Below are 27,719 nucleotides of genomic sequence, written 5' to 3'. Positions count from 1 at the left end.
TGTGTGTGTGTGTGCTGGTTATAATCATCAGAGCCTCCAGTTCAAACCAGATTTCTTTGACTGCAGTAAAGTGGCTAGGGCTACATCATGGGAGCAGAGCACAGTTAGAACACTGGGCCTGTAGTGACTGGATGAGCTTGTGAGGTTAAAAGTCAGTTAGCTGGGGACTGGAGAGAGAGCTCAGTGGTTAAGAGCACTGGCTGTTCTACCAAAGGACCTAGGTTCAATTCTCAGCATCCACATGGAAACTCACAACTGTCTGTAACTCCAGTTCCAGGGGATCTGACACCCCATACACAAACATAGATGCAGGCAAAACACTAATGCACATAAAATTAAAATAGATTTTTTTTAAAAAAGTGAAATAGCTGGAGTCATCAAAGGAAAGAAGCCATTTTATCATCAGTGCTTGAAACACAAATTGCTGGTGGCCAGTATATCATTCAAATCAAAAGTAAATTTAAAGAACAATAAAAGTTGGGTGTAGTGGTGCACACCCCGAAGTTTGGAGGCAGAGATAAGTAGATCTTTGAGTTCAAAGCTAGCCTGATCTACATAGTGAGTTCCAGGCCACCAGGACTATTTAGTGAGGACCTGTGGAAACAACAATAAAACAAACAAAACAACAAACAAACAAACAAACAAAACACAAAACCACGCTGACCTTACCCACTTACTCCCCAGATTCAGTGATACCCTGGCCACAGATGCAGTGGACAGCTGCAAACCCTTCCAGCTGCGAAGCGTTTACTTTGACCATGCAGACCCAACTATGCTTCTCTCTCCACTTTTGTCTCCTTGGTCTTCAAAGCTCATTCCCTTAGTTCTTCGAGTAAGTCAGTATGTAAAGAATTACTAGTATATTGGAGCTGCTCAAATATTGGCGGGATGAGAGGCTGAGTAAGGAAAAAGAGAACTGAAGGAAGAGACAGGCTGGCTGATATAGATCTATTTATTAGCAACGGGTCCTATAAAGGCAAGACCACACCCTCCCCACCCTCTTCCCTGCAAAAATAAACTCTTTCCTTTTCTCTACTCGATCTGCTTTTCTATTTGGCCCAGGGACAATCAGTTATCCCTAAGACTCACACCTTGAGCACCCACTGTACATACATATTTCTCCTCTCACCCGAGAGAGCCCTTGGCCTTCCACATGACTTCAGTTGGTCTGTCCTGAAGGGAGCAGCAGTACTAGGAGGAGCGTAAGGAACATAGGTGGGGGGAAGCCTGAGGGTGGGCTGAAGGGAGCTGAACTCATCTCATAGAGCACTCAGTATACCCTGGGGAGAGATGGCCATGCCCCAGGCATATCCTCTTGATCCCCTAAACTGAGTAAGCTTGGAGTCCAAAAGAGACAGACTCATCTCTGTGGGAACTGACACTTCTGCCTAGACTCCCTCCAGGGTGACACATGAAAGGATGTCACAGTGAATGGTGGAATCTCTGCTAGAGGCTCAGGCACCCCTAAAGCAGAGGCACAATGTGGTGGTGGTGGTGGGGTCTAGATTGATCTCACTTGCAGTGTGGAGAGACAACCATACCAGCTGATCTTCACTCTCTCCTAACTTGGAAGCCCCAGTCCCTGGCCACAGTTGCCCATTTCTTTCCCCACCCAGGTCTACCACACCTCACATAGCTGCCCTGGGTTCATGGGGGAGCCGACAGGGCAGCCGAAGTGCCGAAGGAAGTCTCGGGAGTTGGAGAGAGTGCCCAGCACTCGGAAACGGGCAGGGCTGTGGGGGTCGGTCACCAGCCCCTCGTGAGAGCTCTCTGGTGTGCGGACCGAGCACCACACCTGCGGGCCAGGACAGACATGGGGACATATGGTGTCTAGTGTGGAGCGGAGCTAGGCCATAGCTTCAGCTACAGCAGAGCCATCTTGGTCAGGAACCACCACTGCCCAGCTGGTGAGTTCAGGAGTTGTCGGGGCCATTGCAGGAGACTTAGCCAGCTCCAAGAGAGAGGAACATGCCTCCTCAGACCCTTGAAGCCTTTAAAGTGCACGTGGGTAACCCAGCATGGGCAAGGCTGTGGGAAAAGCCTGAGCCCTTTAAGGCTGCTTTCTGTGGTGTAAAGTACTTAGAGGCCCTGCCTGGGTGCTAACTCTGCTACCTATTTTATTCCTGGGTAACCCTTAACAAGCCGTTTTGCATTCCCCAGCTATAGTTTCTTTCTCCACATTCCTCCATAGTAACAGGAGGGAATCAATGCTTTTTTCCCCATCCATTCCACTCAAGCCAGCAGTCCTTCTCTTTCAAGTAAAATCCTATAGAAAATTCCCCTGTCCTCAAGTCTACCTTCATGGGCTCTGGACACCACGCTTTCTCTCAGTACACTTCCCCAACACCTTTCCTGCATGACCCCAACTTCTTCTAAAGGCATCCTTCCTTTGGAGGGAGTTCTCCCAAGGGGCCATACCTGAGCAAATCCCACGAAGAAAAGCTGGTGATTGGTGAGCCCCACAGCAGGCAGCGGCTGCTCCTCCCCATGCTTTCTCAGCCATGCTTTGTAAGCCTGGGTGAATAACAGGTAGCAAGTCCACCAGCCCACATCCCCAAGGACCCTTCGACACAGTCTGGGGGACCCAGCCACTCACATTGTAAGCAGCCTTAAGGCCCCCATTATCGGCGATGTTTTCCCCCAGGGTCTGGAGTCCATTGAGCCTCTCTCCATTGACCTGGTACTGGCTGTACTGTTCTTCCATGCAGGCTGTATGGTTCTGGAAAGCCGTCAGTGACTCATTCTGCCACCAAGGACGCAGATTCCCTTCTTTGTCATACTCACGCCCTGAGAAGAACTCATCTTTGCAACCCACCCACGGGGGAACAAATACCCCAAACAACCCTAGCCCAAAGACACCAGGATCCCTAAGACTTGCCCCCAACACCCCATATCACTGTAGTAGTCACTGGGAATTCTAGAATGGGCCCCTACCTTGGTCATCAAAGGCATGTGTCAACTCATGGCCCATCACTACGCCGATGCCACCAAAGTTCAAGGCCCTGGTAGAGGAGGAATGCTGAATAAGGTCACAGCAGGGACATTTCCTGATTCCCCTCCAGGTCTTCTCCCAGTTCACCCACATGACCCCAGAACCCAGACCCTCCTGCCTCAGACACACTTTGGATGGTTGTGAGCATAGAAGGGGGCCTGCAAGATGCCAGCAGGGAAGACGATTTCATTCTTGGTTGGAAGGTAGTAAGCGTTCACGGTCTGAGGTGTCATGCTCCACCTGAGGGAGGAAGAACGAGGCTGACGGGCCTCACTCTCCTTATGCTTCCCAGCCTGACAGCCAAGGCCTGCCCTGCCTGTCTCCTTCAAGGGCCTTGAACCACTCCTCGTTTCCATCCCCCAAAGCCCTGGTCTACCTCTCTGGCTGCCCCACGTCTGCCCGCTCATTCTCACTGGTCTCGGCTGGGAGGTTTGCGGAGCTGGTCAGCCATCACCTTAGCTGAGAAGTTGTACAGATTCAACATGTTTTGGAAAAAAGAATCTTCAGAGACTTCATACTATGGGAATAGTGGAAGGGAGAAAGCAAGTGAGAACGTGTTGGAGAATCCCAGCAGGAGCTTTCGAAGCAAGCCTCTGTCTCCTCTACTGTAAGATGGCTGTCGACAGCTAATTGACAGTATTTTAAAGGTACTTAAGTTTCAAGGGCTGTTTTGTTGTTGCTTTTGTTTTGTTTTGAGACAGTCTCACTCTGCATCCCTGGCTAGCCTGGAGCTTACTATGTAGACAAGACCTTGAACTAAGAGTTCTGCTTCCTGAGTGCTGGGATTAAAATCATGAGCCACCACATTCAACGTTTTTTTTTTTTTTTAAACTTACATTCTTTTGTTCTTACAACCCTGTAAGCTGAGTCCCTTTTATTTGTTTGCTTTGTTTTTGTGTATTCTCGCTGCCCTGGAACTTCCTCTGTAGACCAGGTTGGCCATAAAATTGAAGATCCATCTGCCTCTACTTCCCAAGTGCTGGGATTAAGGGCTTGCACCATTACAGCCCAGCAAGGTGAGTATTACTAAAGTCCCATTTTACAGATGAAACTGAGGCCCAAGTTATATGTCCTGTCCAATCTTACACAGAAGTAGGAACATGGTCAACTCAGGAAGCACTCCAAATTCCAACCTTCATTAATGCTATATTTTATTGTCAACTGGCCCATACCTGGCACAGAGATTATACTTAGACAACTTAATTACTTGTATCTGCCTTCTGTCCTCAGTGCCTGAACTTCTACTGCTGAGGCCGGGTACAATGCCAGAGCCGCAGGATCTGAAGGTTAGTATGTGAGCAGAGGTACTCACCCCATCATAAACATCATCCAGCTCTTTGGGCTCCAGGATGAAATCAGGGAAACCAATCATATCATAGATGGCATCTGCCTACAGAGACCAAGGTAAGGATTTCCCTCCTAGATCCCAGCAAAACTCAATGGGCTGTCGCCGCCTCAAGATGGCGCCCCCGACACAGCCATGGCTTACTTTCTCCTTGGCTGCCAGCCGGGTCTTCTCATCCATCCAAACCAAGTCTCCCAGGGTCTCCTCAAAAGCAGAGCGGATTTCATTGATCATCCCCTCGGCCTGCGGGAGAGGGGAGGGTCACAAGTCAGCTTCCCCTGCACTGACTGCCTCTTTGCCCTCCACTGGCCCTTGGGTTCCATCCTGGTCTATCCAGGATGTCATGGATTATGAAGAGTCCTGAAGAAAGGCTGCCCAGCAGGGAGGGTGGGACCACCACAGGGGACATTATTGTCATTGTGGGTGGCATTTTTCCAAGTAACTAAGTAAACATTTAAATTGGCAGTTGGGTGAATTAATATACTTTCATTATCTACATTGTTCTTTATCTGGTTAGATAGGAGACAAATGAACAGATTTTGTACAGTTGAAAACTGAGGAAAACTTATCACTGATAATCTCATCACACAGCTATCTTCTTTTAACAGTCTGACTATTTCTAGTGTTTTTCCTACCCCAGAAATTCAGACAGAATATGGAACTGTGTTATGCAATGTGTATATAGTTTTGCAATCTGCTTTCGTTCTGCTTTAAAATGTTTCAGTAGGCCAGGTATGAGAGGCAGGGGCAGAAGAAGGGGCATCACAACTTTGAGGCCAACATGGTCTACAACAGCAAGTACCAGGCCAACCTCATCTCAGGGTTGGGTTTCTTGCTTGGGGGTAACAAACTTGTCAGGCATGTTAAAGGGCTCCAGATGCAATACTGGCATTACCAGTCTCTCTTTTAATCAAAAAATTAAAGCCAGACATAGTTGTTTAATCTAAAAAATAAATTCTAGGTATCAGAAGGCTGAGGCAAGTTCTAGCCTGGAATTCATAGTAAATTCCAGGCCAACTGAACCATCTAAAAAATGTGAGACTGTTAATTTTTTTTAAATAAATAACTAATTTATCTTCAACTTAAATGTGGTATCATAATCCATCCTATTATTTATTTTTCCTTTACTGCATAATTGGACATCTCAGGTCTCCCATAAATATCTAATATTTAATATTATTATCACCTATTATTATCTCTTAAGTATTATTTTTGGTTTGGTTTGCTTTTATTTTTTATTTTTTTAAGGATTTATTTATTATTATATGTAAGTACACTGTAGCTGTCTTTAGACCAGAAGAGGGAGTCAGATCTCATTACAGATGGTTGTGAGCCACCATGTGGTTGCTGGGATTTGAACTCAGGACCTTCGGAAGAGCAGTCAGTGCTCTTAACTGCTGAGCCATCTCTCCAGCCCCCTTGCTTTTATTTCTGTTTGCTTGTTTGTTTTTCGAGGTAGGGTTTCCCTATGTAGCCCTGGCTGTCCTAGACTTGCTTTGTAGACCAGGCCGGCCTCGAACTCACAGGGATTTGCCTGCCTCTGCCTCCCAAGTGCTGGGACTAAAGACACATGCCACCACACCTGGAAAGTTTTGATAATTACATAGGTAACATAAACCTAGTATAAGACTTTGTAAATTACAGAAAAATGCAAGGAACCCCACACCTCATAGTCCCACCCCCCAATGTGCTGCTTAGTGAAATCCCTTCCCAATTTTCCTATGCATACACATAAATGACCAGCAGGTTTTTAAACAAATCAAAGGGTAGTTTTAGAAACATGAAGACTCACGATTTCCTTGCTTTGTCGGTCAAATGTGGCTTTCACAAAGAGTGAACCCAGAGCAAAGCCAAGGGCATCATCTGTATTGGAGATGCAGGTCTGCCACCTCGGAGTGCAGGACTGAAAAGGAAGAAGGAGCGGGGTCCCAGAGATAGCAAGGACCTCTAGTCCGAAGGCCTCTCTTCCTGTCCCACAGAGCTGGACAACAGCTTGACTTGGGTTTTAGGAGCCATTTCGGCTTCAGACTCCAGAGATATGTAAGGCAATATCTCAAACTGCACTGGACCCAGAAGCACAGCTTCAATAGAGAGATAGGTGAGCTACCCACTCCATTCTCTGTTCCCACTCCTGTTATTGCCCTAATAGCCCTCCTTGACTTCAGAAGTTTCCATGATGATGATGATGATATGATGATGAATACTTATTGGGGAGGGGGCACTTGGAAGTCAACCTAAAGGAGCAGCCACGTGGGACTTGAGGCTTGAACTTGGGTCATCAGGCTTGGTGTCAAGCGCCTTGGATGTTCTGAGCCATCTTGCTGGTCCAAGATTAAATGTTTCTTTGCTCAGTTCTACAGTTCAGACTTCTATGCAATCAGTTCACTCTACCTGAAACCCCAGGATCACCCCAGCTTCCTCCATTACCTTCCTTCTGATTCAGTCCCTCGCTCTTTTCACTAGCTCCACCTCATCATCTCTTGTGTAGTCTTGCACCATTTTCCTCTTCTACAACATGTCATCACTTGGCAAAGTCAAACTTCTTACCATAACTGCCAAGTTCCCTCACAGATGTTCCGTGCCCATCTTAAGCAAACTCTGCTACCCTGCTCTCAAGCTCCCACCAGAACCCCTACAAACACACTGACCTCCCCTGGGCCTCTGTGAATTTGCATGTGTGTTTCTTAGGCTCCTCTCCACAGTTTTCTCATTCTTCACATGGCAGACTTTGAGAACATTTTCCTATGGCCTCCCCCACTTTGTTCCCCACATTGAGTGTGATATTCCAACTTCTGTTTTATAACATAAAGGAGGTTTTTCACCCCTGTGAACAATTAAAACCCTCAACATATATGCATTTATTTGTAGTTTTATGCTCTGTGCTTATTCAGGCCTCTTGAAATGAGCAGCACTTGATCATCTCCATCCTCCTCATCAAAGCTGTATGCTGTATACACCACAGGCTGACATTAACTCAAGCCCACCTTGGCTGTTATTCATGTGTTACAGATCAGGAAATGGAGAGCCAGAGGAACTTGCTCACATACCCAAGATGCCCTAGGCCAAACTATGAAGGAATTAGGATTGGAAACCATGAGGGCTGTGTGTCCCATACCAAACTCTGTGTCCCATACCATGTGCTCATGTACCATGAGGAAAATGTCCCTATACACTGTGGGCAGGTACACCAGCTAGATTTAGTCATAAAGGAAGCAGAGCCAGATAGCCCACCTTCTTGGTACCGTAGAGGGTCTCCAGCAGTTTCTCCTGTGCAGTCTCAAAGCGCTGGTCAAGGCTTGAGGTCGTCTTCTGTACCAGGTTCCAAATTAGGTAATTGTTCAGGATGCTATTTCCATATCAGAGATTAAGGAAAGACGTGTGGGGAACCCTTTCCCCTCCCCAGCCAGTTCCCAGGAACATGCAAGCTATGGAGGTTCTGAGAGGCGTGGGAAAGTGGCCCTGAGACCTCTTACTCTGGGATGCAAGAGAAATCAGCTTGGAGCAAGATGAGGGAATAGAGGTCACAAATGGATACCCTGACACTCTGCCCAGAGGAAGGGTCCACAGACATTTTAATCTGAAGTTTAGAAGGTCCAGGGTCTTATCACTCAATCTGTGTGCCAAGTCACTGTGCTTGGTCCTTCCAGAGATCTCCAGAGCCTTGAGTCCCCTCCACCATCAGTACCTTCTTCCCACTCCAATTCCCCAGTCACACCTTGGTTCAGTACGGTTGATGAGCTCCGACACCTGCTGTAAATACTCAGTCCCATACACCACCACAGGCTCAGAATCACCCAACTCAAGTGGCGATAACAAGAAAGAAAGGAACTCCAGCCAGTCCACGGCGGGCGCGAGAGCCTGAAAGCAGAAAATCTTCAGGCTTCCCTGTCTTCCCATTGGGCTCCCAACAGACTCTTTCCCCCACTGATTTGCTACAGCCCGGGCATCTTTCCCATTGCCATAGTAACAGTTACTGGCTGCTTGGGGACCCCTTTCTGCAATAAATGCTTTTCCAGGCCTGAATGCCCTGCAGTCTGGGAGCCTAACCACTTATTATACAAGGAAAGCTACTACGTGCGATATTCAGTTTGGGCACAGAAATTCAAATATTTTCATGCCAGTTGATCAAACACCACTTCTCCAACACATCCCACATACCTGGCCTCTTTCTAGAATCTCCTTATCTCTAGTCTTTCCGTAATTCAACACCAAGAAGGCTAACAATGATGGCATTGGGAGATACTTCCATATCATTGTGATTATTTTGTAGCTACCTTGTCCATTTGTTTTTTTCCCCTTTGCTTGCTTGCTTGAGATAGATTCTTACACTGTAGTCCAGATTGGCCTGGAACTCACAGAAATCCTCCTGCAGCAGTATCCCAAGTGCTAGGGTTATAGGTGTGAACCACCATGCCTGGCTAAATATTTTAATGACAGTCTCTTCATGTAGTCCGGGGCAACAAGAAAAAAAGACTAACCAGTGGCCTTGAGAGGGGTGGCTTAAAATGTTTACCACATTTCTTTCCAGGATAGTGGCACACACCTGGGAATGCACAGAAGCAGCAAACAGGGAGAGAGTACTGGTTGTTTCAGGAAGATAGGGACACAGGATGGTCTTTTTCAAGGGCTCCCCTCTCCCTAATGTCTCTAGTCCCCTGCCTACCCCACCTGCAGCTCTGAGATGCTCATCTTGTGATAGATCTTCTCCTCATCACGCCGCTGGTCCTGGGGCACAGTGATGTTAGCCAGCTGTATCTCCAGCTCCAGCACCTGCTGCATCTGCTCCCGAGTGGAGGTCGGCTGTCCACCCAGCAGCACTCCCAGCTCCACCATGTAGTCCAGGTAGGCAGTGAGAACCTGTGAAAGCCCCAGTCATCCTCAAAGGGAGCGACAAGTCCTGCCCAAGGCTGAGGTCTGCTCTGGCCCTCACCTCTTCCCATCATTTTGGCACCAGGCTGCACCAGGATTATGGAAATCTTGGTGACTGTACACTTTCTGATCCATTGCTGACCACCATCTGCCTGACTCACTTAATTACCTGTGCATTTATCGTCTATTTCCCCCAAGTGGACGATGTTCCAATTACGTCAGCTGTTCACCACTGAATCCCAAGAGCCTGGATCAAGGTCAAGCACAGAACTGGTCCCCTGCAAATATTTATCCAATGGATGGACTCCCATAATGCTTTGCTTTCTCGTTTCCTAATGCCCTTTTAATTGCTCCAGTCCATCAGGGGCCATGTGGTTTTATTTGAACACCTGAGTGGATCCTGTAGGGAATCTGCCCCTTCAAGTCCCTTCTTCAAGTTTCTCATCCTAACAGGTCTCACATGTGCTTTTATCCATCCCCCCAAGGGATAGCAGAGCACAGAAAAAGAATATTCATACTGAACAGTATGTATCCACATGACACATGATCCATGGGTCCCTCTTCCTCAGTTTTAGCCTACCCTCACCCTCACTCAGCTCCTTTCATTTGAACTCAAATTGGGAACCTCACGTTTCTCCTGTGATACATGGCTAGGAGATTTACATATAATGCATCTTGCTCCCACAGCATCACAGCAACTCCATAAAGTCCATATTAGTCGTGGTGGCGCACCCCTTTAATCCCAGAACTTGGGAGGCAGAGGCAGGGAGATCTCTGTGAATTGGAGGCTAGCCTGGTCTACAGGATGAGTTCCAAGACAGCCACAGCTACACAGAGAAACCCTGTCTCAAAAACAAAGAAACGAAGAAACAAACAAGGGAACAAAAATCCATACTGCCCCCAAGTTTCATAGGGGAAGCAAGCTTGTGAACACAAGGTTTGACTCTGTCAGGATGTGGGGACCCGAGCACCACCTGGGCTCAGGCCACCTCAGCCCAGTCTGGTTCCATCAGGACAAGGTTTTCTGCTTTGTTTGCCACTGGAATCTTGAGTTCGAGTACAGTTCAAGTATTTGTTGAACAAAGGGAGAAACCATGTGGTTAGACGGTCAGCTCTGTTCAGCAGCCATCTCTGTGGCCCTTCCCCCTCTTTTGAAGACAACCCCCCCACACACACCTTTATCACTGCTAGTGTTAGAAGAGTAGCAACCCACTTCCCATCCTAGATCCTAAGGGGAGACGGTTAACTCAGAACTTCAGACACACACACACCTTTCTTGCTCTACTTCCTTACCCTCAGTCTGAGACTTACTTCTGAGACATCCTTGAACCCTCTGCTTTCCTAGTTTTCATCCTAGCTCAGCCACCAAACTACATCGTCCCCTGCATTACAGCGGGAGGCTTCCTGCCTAAGGGAACCAATGATACAATGAGAATCAAACCCAGGGCCTTTCCCAAAGCAACATGGGTCTTCCCTGGATTCTTCTGAGTGCACACACATACACATAAGCACACAGCCTCTGTGTAAGCATGGCCTGCCACTCATGTGGGGTAAGAAGACAGCTCTTGAGAGTTGGTTCTCTCATGATACCCTGAGGGATCTGGGAGTCAAACTCAGCTCATAGGGCCTTTGTCTAGCACCTGCACCTACCAGGCCATCTCTCCAAGGAGCCCATTCCCTTCTTTTGGGATAAAGCCTAAACTTGCCAGTTATGGTAATGTAACGTGTGTGTATATAGTCTTAGCACTCATGAGATTGGAGTAATAAAGCTACTAAACTCCAAGAGTTAAGAACAGGGGCTAGAAAGATGGCTCAGTGGTTAAGAGCACTGACTGCTCTTCCAGAGGACCCAGGTTTGATTCCCAGCTGCTCACAGCTAGGCAAGCACTCTACGGACTGAGCTATGTCCTCAGCCCTGTGTAATAATCTCACATTTTCCCGGGCTTGGTGGCACACGCCTTTAATCCCAGCACTTGGGAGGCAGAGCCAGGCGGATCTCTGAGTTCAAGGCCAGCCTGGTCTACAGAGTGAGTTCCATGACAGCCAAGGCTACACAGAGAAACCCTGTCTTAAAAAACAAAAAACAAACAAACAAAAAAAAAACCAGAGGTCCTGAGTTTGATTCTCAGCAACCACCTGGTGGCTCACAACCATCTGTAATGGGATCTGATGCCCTCTTCTGGTATACTCACATATATATAATAAATAAATAATTCTTTTAAAAAAAAAAAAAAAAGAGTTAACACCAGCCTGGGATACACAGTAAGACCCTGTCTCAAAAAAAAAAAAAAAAAAATTCTAAATTCTAAGTTAGACCTACATACCTATCCTGAAGGACTGGGCCACCTTTTCCTATTTCATTTCCTCTCTTTTTCAGTCTGTCAACAGGCCGTTCACCTTCCTTCCTCAGAGCCTGTCTGAGGTGCTGCCTCCGTGGGCCCCTCTTCCTCAGTTTTAGCCTACCCTCACCCTCATTCAGCTCCTTCCACTAGGACTCTCATTGGGAACCTCACGTTTCTCCTCTGTGACTGTCGGAACAACCCGTGACCAGAGTAAAATCACAACGCTTCATATTCTCTCCACCCCTGAGAGAACAGCAGCAGTGTTCACGCATGTCGGAGGAAGGTCTGGCTAAGAAGTTCAGGAAATGCTTAGGAAGGAACAGCCAGGGCTCTCGAGTTGGTCTACTCGGCAAGATGCTCTTTCCCTTACCACCCAAGCATCTCCTTTTCCAGTCTCCCACCCCTCTCCTACACCTTCATCTACATTTTAAGGAGAAGTGCCCTTGAGCTTCTGGCTCTTCTCCAGCACTCTCCACCCTCCGTAGCTGCCTTCTGACCTCTCATACAGACTGTGCCCACTTTCCTCAAACTCACTCGTCTAAACCCAGAGACTCGCCCACACTGGCTATCTATCCCATGCAGGAGCATAGGCTTGTACCCCACCCCTCCAACCTCGGCCTCTGTAAAAAACAGACGAGGAACCAGCCTCAGCAACACCCATCAATTACAATGAACAGGATTGCTAAACATGAAATACAGGCCTGGTCTTAAAGTCACTCCTTGTCCTGTGACATCACACTGCTTCCTGGTCCCCAAGTTTTCCAGGTTGGTTCTTCTACACATAGCACCCCTAAGGCCCACTTCGTTTCACCACAACTCAGCCTTATAGCATCAATCACCTCTTTCCTCTTCTTACATCCAGTAACTAGCAAGCTATGATTCAGCTTGTTTTATCTTGTAACCTCAACTTCTTAGCACTCACCCCCGCCACTCCCTTGCCTGGGCCCTTAGGTCTCAGAGTCCAGGCACTGCAGAGTTTCTTGTCTGCAGGTTCCTTCCCTGTATCTTTTCCTTACCTTCAGAGAAACTGGCTTCCCAAGGCCTCTCTCCATCCCTGTTCTGGAAGCTGGGGGGTAACTCATTAGGGGCTGCAGAATAAAGCTTTGAAGCTTTCAAAATCTTCTCCATTGCCAGTCACTGACCACCTTCTAGTCTTCCACGTAAGTGCTCAGGAGCACATCTTGCCAAAGCACCCTTCTTGTTACATTCTGAGCGTGTTCTAGCCTTCCCAGCTTCAGCTTTTTGCTCAACTCTGTGCAGAATGCCCTCTTTTGCTCCCTAGACCCTTCCTTTCTCATGGCCCAAACACACCAAGCTTTTTTCCTTTTCAACACTTGTTTAACCTGTCTCTACAGAGGATGAGCTCTGTTGATCTCTGTTGTAATATTATTATTAATAATATTAGTAGTAGTAATAATATTATGTTTATTTATTTGTGTGTGTGTGTGTGTGTGTGCGCACACACACACACACACACACACACACACACACACACGCACGCACGCGCGCGCGCATTTGCATGAGTGCAAAGGTCAAAGGAATCTTGGAGGAGACAGTTTTCTTGTCCCATCACGGGTACCTTATGGGTTGAATACAGGTCATCAGGCTTGACAGCGAGTGCCTTTTTAACCTGCTGAGCCACAGTGCTGGCCCACATCTTTGCTTTTATAGAGCCCAACTCAAACGTGATCTCCTAAGGAAACCCCTAGATGCCTGCATCTCACTGAGTCCCAGACACCTTTCGAAACTTGTTCTCAGATACCTAGGTCCACAGACTTCTTGTGACAATGACTCTGAAACTCATAGCTCAGATTTTTTTCTACCATATCTGGCATACGGTAGGTACCCATGAGAGTCTTTCCAGGGCTGGGGATGTAGCTCAATAGTAGAGTAGAGCTGCTTGCCTTGCATGTATGAAGGCACTGGGTTTGATTCTCTGCACCACAAAAAACAAACAAACAAACAAACAAACAAACAAACAACTGTTGGAGTAATAGGAAGAAAGGAAGGGGGAAGAATAAGGGGGAAAGGGAGGAGGAGGAAGAGGAGGATGAAGAAGAAAAGATAGTTGCCTTGCTAGCCAGCACAATGGGCTCACCTTCCTCATTCTGACCCTAAGCAAAAAGTCAAGTATATAGATAGGGATTAGGCAGCTCTGTGGGGATGGGATGGGTACTAGGAAGTGCCTTACTTTCTCATTGGCAGTTCTATTTAGGTAGTAATCTCGAGAGGGCAGAAAAAGCCCAGACTGGTCCACCTGCAAGAGCAAGGCATACAGGTTAGTCTCCCTCCCACTTTGAACCGGAGTCTTGTGCATGGGGCTGGGGGCTGTTCAGCCTGCCTGTCGTAGGAGAGGGGAATCTTGGCTTGACAAGGTTTCCACGAGTCCCTTCCCTTTTCCCAGCTAGGCACCTGGATGATATTGCTGTTAGAACTCTTAGAATCAGCACTGACGTAGACGGTGAAGAAGGGGGTGGCTCTGTAGGTCCCTGCGACTGCCTTGAGCACATCCATGAAGCTGTCCTCGTCCCAAGGCCCCGTTATGTTCCAACCACCGATCTGAGAGGAGATCATAAGTGGAATCTCCAGTGCAGGGATAATCAATTGTCCCTCCTCCTTCTCTTGTCCACAGCCCACCCAGTGCCCCTGCCTTGTCAATGAGGTCTCTAAGTGGCTTGGCTCCTAGCTTCTCAATGCGCTCCGACTGTAGGCAGGACAGGTAGAAACTCCGAGTCTTCCTCTCAGCTTCACTGCTGGAATTGAAAGTGGTGTTCTCTGCAATGGGTAGAACACAGGATAGGATCCGGGGCGCAGTTAGATTAACTGCTGTGGGGCAGCTTCTGTCTGGCCTTCGCTCCTCTCCTGGCCCACTTATATATGTGTGGGACTCCTTTGTGGGACTGGAGATTGAATTTAGAACCTTTCACGTGATAAACAAGTGCTATCCCACTGAGCCATATCCCCGGTTCTCTTCTCCTTTTGGTAAACTCAAAAATAGGGTCTTAGTAAGTTGGCCATTGGGCTGGTGAGATGGCTCAGTGGGTAAGGCCACTGACTGCTCTTCCAAAGGTCCTGAGTTCAAATCCCAGCAACCACATGGTGGCTCACAACCACCCATAATGAGATTTGACGCCCTCTTCTGGTGTATCTGAAGTTAGCTACAGTGAACTTATGTATAATAATAAATAAATCTTTAAAAAAAAATAAGTTGGCCATGCTTGCTTTGACTTTCCAACCTCCTGCCTCAGTCTCCTGCATAGTTGGAATTATCAACATACATTAACAAACCAGGCGAGCCGGGTGATGGTAGCACATGCCTTTAATCCCAGCACTTGGGAGGCAGAGGCAGGCTGATTTCTGAGTTTGAGGCCAGCCTGGTCTACAAAGTGAGTTCCAGGACAGCCAGGGCTATATAAAGAAACCCTGTCTCGAAAAACAAAAACAAAAATAAAAACAAAAACAAAACCAAAACCAAAAAAAACCCCCAGGTTCTTCTCCCAACCCCTTTCAGAAGAAGTCTCACTGTATAGCCTGGGGTTGGCCTGGAACTTACTATTTAAACCAGGCTAGCCTCAAACTCATAGAGATTGACCTATTTCTGCCTCCTGGCTGAGTTTGGGGATTTTGAAACAGGGCCTCACTGTGTAGCCTGGTCATAAAACTCACTCTATAGACTAGGCTGGCTTAGAATTCATAGCGATCCATCTGTCTCTACCTCCTGTGCTGGGGTTAAAGGTGCACACCACTCAGGGAGACGGAAAGAGCAAATTGTGGCTTTCCCTCCTGTCTGTGGATACCCTCAAAGGAGCCCCTGTTATTCTGCCCCATCTAGCCCACCTCCAGTTACTAAGCTTTCCTGCTCTCTGCATACCCTCCCTCAAGAGCTTCACAGAATGACCCACCTAATTCTGAACTTGTGAATATTTATTGAGTACCTACTAAGTGCTGGACCATGTGTCAGACAGGAAGCTTTCGATTGACAGTCTTCACTCACCAAGTAGGTGCTTCAGTATGGCCTGGTTCTGGTCCCAGAGGCTGTTGAAGGTGTTCCAGCGAGAACGTCCATTGGGTAGAGGGTTTCTTCGAATCCAGCCTCCACAGGAGAACTGGTAAAAGTCCTGACAGGGGCTCACCCCACGGTCTAGAGACTCCAGGATTTTTCCAGCTACTCGAATGCAGGCTTCTGTGACGCAGGTGCTATGGGCTGGGTCTGTGGCAAGAGACATGGCAGAAGGCAGGAGACTATCAATCGGGGTGGAAGAAGCAAAACCTTTTGAGAAGCCGATGACAGCAGGAAGTTGGAAAGGCTAGCCCCAAAAAGAAAAATATTGAGAGGACTTTCAGGTTTTGGCCCCCCTTAGCTGTGAGGGCTGCCAACAGGTGTGAACCCACCTACCTCTGTGGACCCACAGAGCCACGAGGCAGCCCAAAAGAAGGGCAGCCAACACTAGAATGAGGCCTGCCAAGACCAGCTCCAACTGTGTGTGTGAACCAAACAGTTGTCTTGTCCTCTTCTGGAATCCCACCTGGGGAACACAGGACAGGCGCAATTGAGTTGCATCGCAAGGACCCAATATCGCAGAAGTCCTCCCAGAAAATAAAGATATGAAGAAGGTACAGCCAGTTTCCAGAGTGATGGAGCAAATAGCGAGTGGGGGTTAACTTCGGGCCCAAAAGCAAAGAGGCAGGTGGAGCCTGTTTTGTGCAACGTCATGGCTTTGAAATGCCTCACTACAGTCCTGGCGCAGAGGCCAGAGATGGAGTGGAAACCAGGACAAGCGACCCACTAGAACAGCCACATGGTTACTGCAGGCAGGCATCATGCCAAAGGTGAGGCCTGATGAGAAAAGGGGAACCCCTTTGCCCACCTCCAGTGAGTCCCGGGTGGCCCTGCCTTCAACTGTAATCTCTGGTGATTCTTCATCCCGAAGCTTAGCACGTTTGTACTCCACCATCTGCAAACAGTTCGGAGCACCAACTGAGGTTGGGCAGCTAGGCCTTCTGCCCAAGGCCCTGCTCGGGTGTCCCTCGCTGGACCGGCTTCCTCCTTTCATGCACAGAGGGACCTTCCCCGGGTGTCAGACTCTCAGACTAGGGTCCCCTCTGACACCATCCCTCTCCAACCCGCAGAAGAAGCGCCATCACCGAGGCAAGCCGGGGTCCCAGCCAGACGCTGCCAGTTCACTCACACCCGCCCCTCCACACTTTGTGCCCTCTCCACCCGGGTCCTCTCCCCTGGAGTCCAGGGCCATCACTCACACTGCCTCCGCCACCCAACTCGTGCAGCGCGACGTTCATGGTGGAGTGGAGCAAGGCCGGGCCGCGCCTTAGGGCTGGGCGAGGTTGACCCGCCCAGGAACTACGGCCCAGGCCACCCGCTGAACCCCGCCGCTGCCCTCCATCACAGTCACTGCTGCAGCCCCTGGCTTGGCCGCGGCGGCCCGGCTTTCTCAGGTCTCCCCGACCCAGCGGCGCGCCCGGGGGTGGGAGCGAGGGGGAGGGGCGGAGCGCGCGCGGCTCCCCGCCAGCATCCGCGCCCAGACCACGTTCCGCGCAACCGCTGCTCTCCATCAAGCCTGAGAGCCCCTCAGGCAAGCCACCCATAATTTGCTTCCATTTGGTTGAGGCCCAATCATTGCTAATTTTTTTTTTTAACCCGGACTTTCCAAATTTCAGGCCTTCAATACTTTTAAACACCATAGAGGAGTTATGTCCCAGAGAGGAACCCCTTTACCTAGCAGAATGTCTGCAGGGTCTTTTTTTTTTTTTTTTTTTTTTACAGCAGGAAACCACAGGCAGTTCACCTCTATACAGGTGTCCATAGGATATCTACAACAGCACAAGGCTCCAAGCACAAAGAAACTCTAAAGCAACTATTCTGAATTTTCACAATGTATATACAGAAAAGCCCACTGTCATTGGGGATACACACAAGCACATACCAAGTGTTACGGCAGCATGCACTATACACACAGCTCACACTAATGCCGCTCTTACACATTGCTTCAAGATGGCACTTTCACTCTCCAAGATAATTGCCGTCATCGGATCATCTCATAAAGGGAGGGTTACAGATGGTGACAAATTGGCAGGGAAAAAAACAGCCATGCACAGATATTTAAAGAAAAGACATGCTAACACTTCCAACTCAGGAAGGCAAGCGATTTTATTTGGGAGGTTTACAAGAGGGAAAAAAAAAATCACCAAGCAATATTTAACTGAAACGCAACAGTGTGGTATCCATGCATCACCATCTGCCTTCCATATTGTCATTCCTTAAACAGGCAGGCGAGTGTTACAGTCTGTTGCGCCAAGGAGTGCCTCATGTTTTTTACAGTGCTGCGGAGGGAACGGGGACACCAAAGCATTGCCTCCTCTTCCTCTCCCTAACCAGGAGAATACCAAACCGTGATCTGAGGCAGCCTTAAGTAGTGAGTGGCAATGGATACTCATTTATTGATTCACACCTAAGTTCTCAGACATCTTATTGCAAGTGGTGCTAGCGTGGGCTATTCTTGAGACTGAGAAACGATGCAAGATGAATGGATTTGGCTGAGAAGTGCTAGACTGCTTTCTTAGGAACTGTTCCATCCCCAAATTGCATGTTCTCAAACAAGACAGAGCACAGTGTCACTGTTAGGATGAACAATTCTGGGTTTAGACTCAGTTTCCCCATCTGTAAAATGGAAATAAGAGTAGTATTTAGGCAGTGGTGGCACACTCCTTTAATTCTAGCACTGGGGAGGCAGAGGCAGTTGGATCTCTGAGTTCAAGGCCAGCCTGGCCTACAAAGTGAGTTTCAGAGGACCCAAGGGTACACAGAGAAACCCTGTCTCAAAACAAACAACAGCAAAAAAAAAAAAAAAAGGTATCTAGCTCAACTTGTGTTTCCGTAATTAAAAAGAACAGTAACTGCACATAAAGAGTGTATTGTGAGTCAATCTGGTTTTCTCCAGATACTGGGTATTAAACCAAGGGCCGTGCACCCGCTAATAGGTATTCTACCTCCAGATTATTTGGGACCTTAAAAAACTCATTTTGGAGGGGAACGCCAGGGCCAAAAAGGGGGAGTGGGTGGGTAGGGGAGTGGGGGTGGGTGGGTATGGGGGACTTTTGGTATAGCATTGGAAATGTAAATGAGCTAAATACCTAATAAAAAATGGAAAAAAAAAAACTTATTTTGGGCCTGCATCGATGGCTCAATGGTTAAGAACACTGGCCGCTATTCCAGAGGACCTAAGTTCAATTCCCAGCAGCCACGTAAAGGCTCACAACCTTCAGTAATCCAAATTCTAGGGGCTCCAACACCTTCTACTGGGCTCTGCAGGCACTGTACATGATTCACAGACACACATAAGCAAAACATCCGTACACATAAAATAAGAATAAATTAAATTTCGAGGCCAGCCTGGTCTACAAAGTGAGTTCCAAGACAGCCAGGGCTATACAGAGAAACCCTGTCTCGAAAAACAAAACAAAAAAGAATAAATTATATTTTAAAAAAATAAAAAATTCAAATAATGTTTTCAGGGATAAGGTGTTTAAAATAAAGTCTATTTTGGCTGAGTATGGTGCTTCACACTTTTAATGCCAGCACTTGGGAAGCAGAGTCCAGTGGACCTATGTGAACTCAAGCCAACCTGGTCTACAGATTGAATTCCAGGACAGTCAGGCCCACATAGTGACTGAATCTGTCTAAATAAGTTATTAGTAACATTTAAAAAATTTTTATGTCTGTATATATTTGTGTTTGTGTGTATGATGTGTTGGGGTGAGGGCAGTGGCACACAGTGGAGGTCAGAGAACAACTTGTGTGAATTGGCCCTTTCTTCTTCCATGTTCCTGACCTAAGATCAAACTCAGGTCAGCAGGCTTAGCATCAAGTGTGCTTACCCACTGTGCCATCCCAAGACCCTATAATAATAATAATAATAATGGAAATTCTCACTAAGTTGCCCAAGCTGACCGTAAAGTTTCAATTCTTCTGCCTCGGTCTCCCTAGTAGCTGGTATCAACAAGCCTGCCTGGTTTTAATTTATTTTTGTTTTTGTTTTGTAGGACAGGGTTTCTCTGTGTAGCCTTGGTTGTCCTGGAAACTCACTCTGTAGACTAGGCTGGCCTCTAATGCAAAGATCTTTCTGCCTGTGCCTTCTGAGTGCTGGGATTAAAGGCATGTGCCACCACTGCCCGGCTTTATTCGTTTGAGATAGAGTCTCACTATGTAGCCAGGGCTGGCCTCCAACATGCAGTGATCTCCCTGCCTCTGCCTCCCAAGTACTGGAATTATAAGTATACACCACCGTGCCCTGGTATTTTAATTATTGTTATCATCGTCCAAGACCTATAATAGAGTAAAACTAGTAAGGCTGGAGGAAGTATACTCTAGTTCTCTGATGGTGGCGCAGGCTAGGTTCCCTAAGCATCAAGCTTTAACATCTTGACATACTGGAGCCTGAAGCCGCTGTCTACTCAGGACGAGTCTCTGGCTTGCTCATGCTCATGCTCACCGCAGTGACAAGATGGCGTCTTAGCATTCAGCTCTTGACTTCCCTTCCAAAACGACAAGAAAGAAAGCTCAGCACTTGGGAATCAAGTGAGGTGGCATGTGCCTGTATTTGGAAGATGGGAGCAGGAAGACCATCAGATCAAGGTCATCCTCGGCTACACACCGAGTTTGAGGCCAGCCTAGGATATATTAGACCCTGTCTAAGGAAGGAAAGGAAAGGGAGGGAAAAGGGGGGCAAGGGGAATCAGAATGAGTCAGATTGGGTGGAGCGGGTCTGTAATTCCAGTTACTCAGAATCAGAAAGATAATAAATTTACAGCCTGCCTGGGGACCCTGAGCAATCTGGTGAGACTGTATCACAAAATGCAAATGCAAAGGAGAAAAATGTCTGGGATTCAGTATTAGAGCATTGGCATGAAGCCCTAAGTTCAGCCCCCAATTGTTGGAGTCATCTTTTTTTTTACTTTGTATGAAGGTGTGTTTCTGTTCTTTTTTCTCTCTTCCTTCCTTCCTTTCTTTTTTCCTTTCTTTCTTTCTTTCTTTCTTTCTTTCTTTCTTTCTTTCTTTCTTTCTTTCTTTCTTTCTTTCAAGATTTATTTTATTTATATGAGTACACTGCAGCTATCTTCAGACACAACAGAAGAGGGCATCAGATCCCCATTATAGATGGTTGTGAGTCACCTTGTGGTTGCTGGGAATTGAACTCAGGACCTCTGGAAGAGCTATCAGTGCTCTTAAACCTCGAGCCATTTCTCCAGCCCTATTTCTGTATTTTCAATAGTTAATTCTGTACCTTCAGAGAGCTAAGTGCTGACAGGATTTTGATATTGTTATTTCTATTTCTCAACACCAAGTTCTAGTTTGTAAATATTTGTCCTTCCTCAAGGCAGTCTAGAATTGTATCTATCAGAGGTTGTCTTGCTACTGAATGGTTGTAATACAGATCTGATGGCCAGTTGCTGGGCAGGAAGTGATAGGGCAGAACTTCCTGGCGGAGAATGACGTGGGAGAAGAAAGCAGAAATGGAAGATTAGGAAGCAAACATGAAGGGGAGTAGCTGGACCTCAGTGGAGCAGAGAGGTGTTGGTTGGATGGTTTTTCCAGTCTGGGACTGGTTAGATGGTCTCATTTGTTTTATGGGTTTCTATTGGGATGACCAAACCCTTTGTAATTATTCTTCTTCCAGTAACCATGCTATATTATAATAGCAAACAAAGAAGAGAAATACCAAGCTACTGTTAGTCATCATTAAAACTCACATCAGCAACAAATGGGGTCGGTCATGCCTCAGAACACAGCTGTCTTTCAGACCTTTGCTTCATCACATTTGCTAGTGTCCCTACAGGGCCAGCATGTCCTGTGGTCAAGGTTGGATTCAGGGATGGACAAATAGACTCTACTTCTGTACTGGGGAAGCTGCAAAATGTTGTTATCTTTTTCTTACATTTGTTCATCACAGTGCTATTTATAATGCCCCCCCCCCCCCAAACAGGGAGGAAATCATGTATAAGTATAGAGGGCTTGTTGAATAACTCAAGCATCCATACAATGGAATGCTGTGTAACACATGCAAATGATAGAAGAGGACTAAGCGGGGGCTGGAGAGATGGCTCAGTGCTTAGGAGCACTGAATGCTCTCCCAGAGGTCCTGAGTTCAATTCCCAGCAACCACATGGTGGCTCACAACCATCTGTAATGGGGTCCAATGTCCTCTCTTGGTGTTTGAAGGCAGCTACAGCGTACTCATATACATAAATAAATATATTTTTTAAAATAATCGATGGGAATAATAATTGATATGTAAATTAGGAGAGGAACAGGTTTTAAAAGAAATCTCATTTTATAAAGCAAAATAAATACACGCAATCACAGGTTGAAAAAAGGTCAGAAGGATGTAAACAGAATGCTTAGTATGAATGTATTTGATGATGGTGATGCTACTTTCTTTTTTACATACTTATTTATTCATCATATGTATGTTTGCACATACCATAGCACAAATATAGAAGTCACAGGAAAATTTGTGGCAGTCTCTCCTGCCATCATGGAGATGAAAATCAGGTTTTCAGGCTGGACAGCACATATCTTTACTAACTGAGCCATCAAAGAAGCCTGATGCTACTTTCAAGCTCTTTGGGTTTGTAAAATAACAGCTACCATTTCTATATACTTATTAATTTATCTTTACAATAGTCTAATAAGATATATTCTACTAATATAATTTCCCTGTATGGCAGATGAGAAACCTAAGATACTGGGAAACTTAAGTGTTCATACTTATACAAAACAAAACAAAAAAGAATCTAACCAACTGAGTGTGGAAGCACAACCATGCAACCCCAGTCACTGGAGGCTGAGCCAGGTGGGCTTACCGAGCTATAGGACAAGTTTCACTTGTATAACTTGTACAAGCCATTCAACAGTTCATTAATCACTACACTAGTGTATCAGAGTCCACTGCTGTGTCTGCGGCTCCAGTGTGATCCTTGGTAAATGGATTCTATCATCAGTGGTAGTTTGATCTTGCTGTTCCCTGCTGGGGAACCATCCCAGAGCCTTATGCATATTATGCAAGCTGCTTTATCATTGAACTTCAGCACTGGTCCTTGGTTGTTTTTGTTGTTGTTGTTGTTTGTTTGTTTTTGTTTTGTTTTGTTTTGTTTTTGAGAAAGGATTTCAATGTAGCCCAGGGTGGCCTTGAACTCACTATGTAGCCCATACTTCCGATCCTTCTTCAGCCTTCTGGGTGCTGGGATTACAGGAGTGTGCCACTATGCCCCAAGTGAGAGGCTGTCAATAAAAACATTTAAAGTGCTATTACAATACTCCAAACTTTATCTCAGCAGAGATGCAGAACATCACACTTTTGCGTAGAAGATAAGAATATAAGGAAAATTTCTCACACATAAGTGGAACTTATGCACATTTAGTATTATAATATCTTTAAAGTTCTGCACTTGGGTCTTTTTTGCTTAACTATGCTCCACTGCAGAGGGAGACACAAATTAGATTGCTTAGGAGGCTCAAGGCTAGCTGGTTTATACAAGTTTCAGACCAGCTTAAGCTACATAATGAGACCGTGTCTCAAACAAAACAAAACAAACAAAACAAAAAAGAATCTACCCAACTGAGTGTGGAAGCACAACCATGCAACCCCAGAACATTGGGGGCTAAGGCAGGAAGGCTTACCTGAGCTATAGGACAAGTTTCAAGCTAGTTGGGTCTACACAGTAAGGCCCTGTCTTTAAAAAATAATAAAATAAAAATGAATTCCAGATTAAATTATTGACTTTATCTCTCTTCTCTTGCTAGAGAGAGATTTGCTTCAGTTCCCACATGCTATCATTCTTGGCAAGAATCCCAGGGTTCTTTCTTCATCGATTTAGGTGAGTGGCTGCTCAGTTCTGAAACAATGCAGCTTAGCTCAGGGCTGTTTCACCCACAAAACTGGCCTTAATGAATAGCTTCTATTTTCTCTGTTTAAACTAGAATCGCAGCTCAGAGAGATCACATGACACACTTATTGGGAAGATGAAGAGTATACTGCTAAGATTTTGGTGGCTTTATTTTTCTAAAGTTATATAAGTAGCAATGATTTTTGTTTGTTTTTGGACAAGGTCTCATTATGTAGCCCTGAACTTACTGTGTAGATGCAGCTGGCCTCAGACTCACAGAGATCAGCCTGACTGATCACAGAGATGAATGGCCAACTCCACCAGGACCAACACAAATGATTTTTAAAAACACGATTATTGGGCCTTCAATTCAAGGTCATTCAGAAAATGGCAGATTCTGGATTGAAAGTCATAGCTGTGCAACTTCCAGGGGAAGGAGGTGTTTTGGACAATCTGATCACCCAGAGTTATTCTGTCCTTCCTTTCAGATGTCAGGGTCAGTCTTTCTCACCCCAGGGCTCAGTTGGGGACCATTCCTCCCAGCCAAAAAGATGGCGTACAGGAGTGTTAGAAGGAACCCCTGTTAGGCTACACCCCAGAGGTAATCTCAATCACTCCTCTTCCCTATCCCACAGGCCCTGTTCAGAGTCCTGACAGCAGAGACCTTTGCATTAAACACCCGAAGGGAGAAAAATCAGCAACCCAGCAATCTCACTAGCGTGATTTGGCGGGACTAAAGGGAAGGTGTCTTGCTTGGAGCATGGGCAAAAGCAATAGCGTCATTATTGTCTTTACCAGCCCGTCACTGTGAGTGAATGTGAGACACACCCTCCCTCCCAAGGCCAGTGATTGCGCCAGAGCCCTCTCGCGCCAGAGAGCGGGTGACGCTGCAGCTGACTGCTAGCAGGGCAGGGGCGGGGTTTGTGGGGGGGCGGGGGGCGCAAGAGGTGAAAGGAAGTGTGCGTGTTCTTTTCAGGGGAGGGAGAGAACTCTACCCCAGGCCCCAGCAACAAGGGCGGGGGACACCCTGTCCCTGCTGATGCTTATTAGCGCGCGCCTCTTGCTCAGGCACTCCGGGCTTCCCTGCGTCATCCGCATCCAGGGCGCCCGCCGCGACGCTGCCATTCATTTCTCCCACACTGCCAGCTAGAGCAAGCCTCCCAGGCTGAGGGAACCGCGTGGAGCGACTGGCGCTTTGAGTCTGGATTTTGGCGCCAACAGCGGTCCTAGGGTTTGTGGGGAGTCTATTCTGGCGCGCGCTGCGGTTGCAGTGTTTAAGATCCTTCCCCTGAAAGGCCGCAACGCAGTCTCGGGGGACAGACCCAGTGGTACTCATACAGGGACCAGGTATGCAGACAGATACAGAAATTCAAAACTAGCACACAGAGACCAAGATCAGATACACAGAGGTAGACTGACAGATGCTCAGACAGTCGAATACAAATTGGCCAACTGATGGAGACCTACGCGCAACCAGGATACAGGAACGCGCCAAGCACGGTGGCACCACCCCCAGGCCCGAGCTCTTCCCGCGCTCCAGTCGGATGGTTCCTTCCCCTCTCTCTACGCGTAGTTGGCCCTTTCCCGGTCGCGTTTCAGAGCCCAGGGCTGTGTTCACAGCCAGCCTGGCCGTCGCCTTCTGGGGCCCCGCCGCGCCCCCAGCTTTTGGCGCTCAGTTCTCTGTTGCTCTCCCCTAACCGCGGGTGCCGTCACTCCCCTTCTCCCCTAAGCACTCGGCTAGCCGCTCCCGCCTAGCTGTCGCCTGCACCGGCCGCTGCGGTTCCCCCGGGCCCACGTGGCGGCCATTCCCGGCCACCTCGCGGGAACCTCCCACGGCCGCGCGTTCCACTCCAGGGATCACCGGACTCCCTCGAACCGCTGGGCCCCGCCTCTTTCCGCTGGCCGGTTCCCGCCCCGCCTCCACCGCGCCCCGCCCGCCGTTCTCTGCCGCAGTCGGGCGCTCATCGTCATTCCGCTCTCGCCGCCGCCGCCGCCCCCGCCCCGCCCCCGCCCGGTCCCCGCCGCTGCCGCCGCCGCCTGCCCAGCGGCCCGGGAGGCGGAGGCGCGGGGGAGGAGGCCCCGCTCGGCTCCGCAGTCCCGGATGCTGTATGACTTCATCCTTCCGCCGGCTCCCCTGCTGAGCTAGGGCCGGTCCGGCAGCTAGCCTCTGCCCGTGCCCCGCCGCAGTCCCTAGCCCGCCCGGTGCCCGCCATGTCCGAGATCCTACCCTACGGTGAGGACAAGATGGGCCGCTTCGGCGCAGACCCCGAAGGTTCCGACCTCTCTTTCAGCTGCCGCCTGCAGGACACCAACTCCTTCTTCGCTGGCAACCAGGCCAAGCGGCCCCCCAAGCTGGGCCAGATCGGCCGAGCCAAGAGAGGTACGCGGCCCGGGCCCGGAGTCGCCGCCTGACCCAGAAACCCTTCGCCTGGCGTCCCCAGGCTGCCGTTCCCCGTCAAGTGGCAGCTGCTCTTGCCGCAGACCAGCGCAGCCAGCTGCGTACCCGCCCGGGGTGGGGAGGGTCCCTGCTGTGGAGTTGTCCCATTCTTTCCCTCTCCCGGGAATACTGTGTCCCGGATTCGAAGCTCTCCACTTCTGGAAAAAGAGCCCCGGCTCCTGGTCAAGGGGGAGGGGCCGCTTAGGGTATTTGGGGCTGCTTGGCACTGGGAACACAAGGTGGTGGGCCAATTCCTTGGGCTGAGATGAGTAGGTGGATGTTACTGGAGGGCACCGAGGCCAGGGGTTCGGTCGTCTTGATTGTTTGTATTGGGAGGGGACTCAGGAAGGCACTATCAAAACAGGGATTCAGGTAGAGGAAAGGGTTACACCAGGTGACAGTTTCATCTGAGCTCAGTTCGAGGAGGGGGTTGTGTCGAAGGCAGAGGTTTCTGGTCGGCTTAGATGGAGGAAGGCTCAGGTGACGGGAGGGTTCGCATTGGGAGTCTTCGGAAGAGGGGTGTTCCCACATAGGGAGGTTTGGGTGCCAGGCTTGGTAGCAGGTAGGGTCCGCGGGAGAGTTCGGGTAGGGAGGGCATAGGGTTTTGAGCCGTGTCGCGGAAACACAGGCAGTAGAGTAGATCTGCGCGGGGCTTGAGGACACCGGCCCCACTGTCGCCGCCGCCCCCCGAGACCGCGCGGCTGATGCGCTTTCTCCCTGCGCAGTGGTGATCGAGGATGACCGGATAGACGACGTGCTGAAGGGGATGGGGGAGAAGCCTCCGTCCGGAGTGTAGACGCGCCGGCTCTGGCGGCGGGCTCCGGGCCCAGCCCCGCAGCGGCCAGGAGCACGGGCCGGCGATGCGGCTGCCGGCGCACCCCCGCCCGGGGCCGAGGTGCCTACGGGCGGGGGCTGCAGGGCCACGCCGCCACGGGGTCAGTGTTGCTACCGCCGCTGCCAGGCGCTCCGGAGCTGTCCGCTTCAGCACCACGCCGNCGCCGGTAGTGGTGGTGCGGACCAGCCCGGAGCCCGCCGACGCACTCATGCACTTTAGAACCTCGGGCCGCAGCTCCACCCCGCACACCGGAACCGACACAGAGACCCACGGCCCCCAGCCCGCCCCCTCCCGCACGGCTCCCCTGCCCCGCCCCTCCTCCGATCAATCTGGTCTGCAGCCCGGGCAGCTGCGGCGTCGGACTGCGCGGCCAGGGAGGTTTGGCTGCATATTTGCATGAGCTTCCTACCCACCTCAGCCTAGCCCTCCGGGCAATTCCTCAACTGTACCCCTGTCTGGCGTGACCCCAGCCTCTTTCTAAGGGACTTCCTCAGCACATTTGTATTTTTATATCCGATTCTTTGTTTACTGGCTCCGCTCATGGTTTGTGCCCTTCCCCCACAGCCTCCGCCATGCTCTTCTGCGCCTGGCAGATAGAACAGGTGTTGAGACTGGGATGGGACAAGCCCCCAACATGGTAACTAACCACATGGCCAGTCTGCCCAATTCTGACCCCAGGAGGCTCACTGGGAGACTCCTCCCTCCCAAGGTATCATCTTTTAAGGGCCCAGATCTGATTTTACCTTGGACCCCTTCATGCTACCCCTGGGAACCCAAATGGGGACTGCTCAGTACCTTTGGATGACACCTGTGGACCGGAAGATGTTCTCAACCCAGGGTTGTCCTTTGTAAAAATGTTTCTCCATCCTCAATGTAACAGGAGTGTGTGAATAAACACAGACCTCCGTGTGTGAGTGTGTGTGTGTCTGCTGCTTCAGTCTGCCGGGGTACAGTTGTTGACAATCTCGGGTGCAAGTTCCTGGTGGGGAAGGTGAGCG

At 48.8% G+C, this 27,719-nt stretch overlaps 3 protein-coding genes across 5 annotated transcripts in view; 1 reads left to right on the top strand and 2 right to left on the bottom strand.

The window, feature by feature from the left end:
- Positions 1-939: 939 nt before the first annotated feature.
- On the bottom strand, positions 940-17,004 carry Ece2 (endothelin converting enzyme 2). Of its 2 annotated transcripts, NM_139293.2 has the most exons (19): positions 16,808-17,004; positions 16,417-16,503; positions 15,945-16,074; positions 15,543-15,758; positions 14,199-14,323; positions 13,961-14,107; positions 13,740-13,805; positions 9,006-9,194; positions 8,053-8,195; positions 7,569-7,683; positions 6,130-6,240; positions 4,482-4,580; positions 4,305-4,382; positions 3,406-3,509; positions 3,122-3,232; positions 2,935-3,002; positions 2,597-2,787; positions 2,419-2,514; positions 940-1,795 (listed from the first exon to the last, which is right to left on the bottom strand). In NM_139293.2, the coding sequence occupies exons 1-19, from the start codon at positions 16,844-16,846 to the stop codon at positions 1,619-1,621; spliced, it is 2,292 nt and encodes a 763-aa protein (NP_647454.2). In that variant the 5' UTR covers positions 16,847-17,004; the 3' UTR covers positions 940-1,618. The 2 variants fall into 2 exon arrangements, with proteins under 2 accessions (NP_647454.2, NP_808811.1); NM_177942.1 differs by lacking the exon at positions 16,417-16,503.
- Positions 940-27,719, bottom strand: part of Eef1akmt4-ece2 (Eef1akmt4-Ece2 readthrough) — a 34,315-nt gene continuing 7,535 nt past the window's right edge. Inside the window, exons 3-20 of one of the 2 annotated variants that reach the window (NM_177941.1) lie at positions 16,417-16,503; positions 15,945-16,074; positions 15,543-15,758; positions 14,199-14,323; positions 13,961-14,107; positions 13,740-13,805; positions 9,006-9,194; positions 8,053-8,195; positions 7,569-7,683; positions 6,130-6,240; positions 4,482-4,580; positions 4,305-4,382; positions 3,406-3,509; positions 3,122-3,232; positions 2,935-3,002; positions 2,597-2,787; positions 2,419-2,514; positions 940-1,795 (exon numbers count right to left, since the gene is read on the bottom strand). In NM_177941.1, coding sequence (NP_808810.1) covers positions 1,619-1,795; positions 2,419-2,514; positions 2,597-2,787; positions 2,935-3,002; positions 3,122-3,232; positions 3,406-3,509; positions 4,305-4,382; positions 4,482-4,580; positions 6,130-6,240; positions 7,569-7,683; positions 8,053-8,195; positions 9,006-9,194; positions 13,740-13,805; positions 13,961-14,107; positions 14,199-14,323; positions 15,543-15,758; positions 15,945-16,074; positions 16,417-16,503 — 2,253 coding nt within the window. In that variant the 3' untranslated portion in view covers positions 940-1,618. The remainder of the gene's footprint in view (positions 1,796-2,418; positions 2,515-2,596; positions 2,788-2,934; positions 3,003-3,121; positions 3,233-3,405; positions 3,510-4,304; positions 4,383-4,481; positions 4,581-6,129; positions 6,241-7,568; positions 7,684-8,052; positions 8,196-9,005; positions 9,195-13,739; positions 13,806-13,960; positions 14,108-14,198; positions 14,324-15,542; positions 15,759-15,944; positions 16,075-16,416; positions 16,504-27,719) is intronic. The other variant, NM_177940.1, reaches the window with a different exon arrangement.
- Positions 25,577-27,640, top strand: Camk2n2 (calcium/calmodulin-dependent protein kinase II inhibitor 2). The gene is given in 2 exon segments (NM_028420.2): positions 25,577-25,829; positions 26,612-27,640. Coding segments are annotated over 2 exon segments (240 nt in total). The 5' UTR covers positions 25,577-25,660; the 3' UTR covers positions 26,683-27,640.

The sequence above is a fragment of the Mus musculus genome, chromosome 16, assembly GCF_000001635.26.
Source record: "Mus musculus strain C57BL/6J chromosome 16, GRCm38.p6 C57BL/6J".
Taxonomy (NCBI): Eukaryota; Metazoa; Chordata; class Mammalia; order Rodentia; family Muridae; genus Mus; species Mus musculus.
This window is presented reverse-complemented; position numbering and strand designations above follow the sequence as displayed.

Excerpts from the sequence above, each read along its gene's own strand:
- Ece2 (NM_139293.2), bottom strand. The coding sequence starts at position 16,846 with ATGAACGTCGCGCTGCACGAGTTGGGTGGCGGAGGCAGT. Across the intron at positions 7,684-8,052 it reads ATCAACCGTACTGAACCAAG|CATCCTGAACAATTACCTAA; the intron begins GTGTGACTGGGG and ends ATATGGAAATAG. Across the intron at positions 3,510-4,304 it reads TGGATGATGTTTATGATGGG|TATGAAGTCTCTGAAGATTC; the intron begins GTGAGTACCTCT and ends CTATTCCCATAG.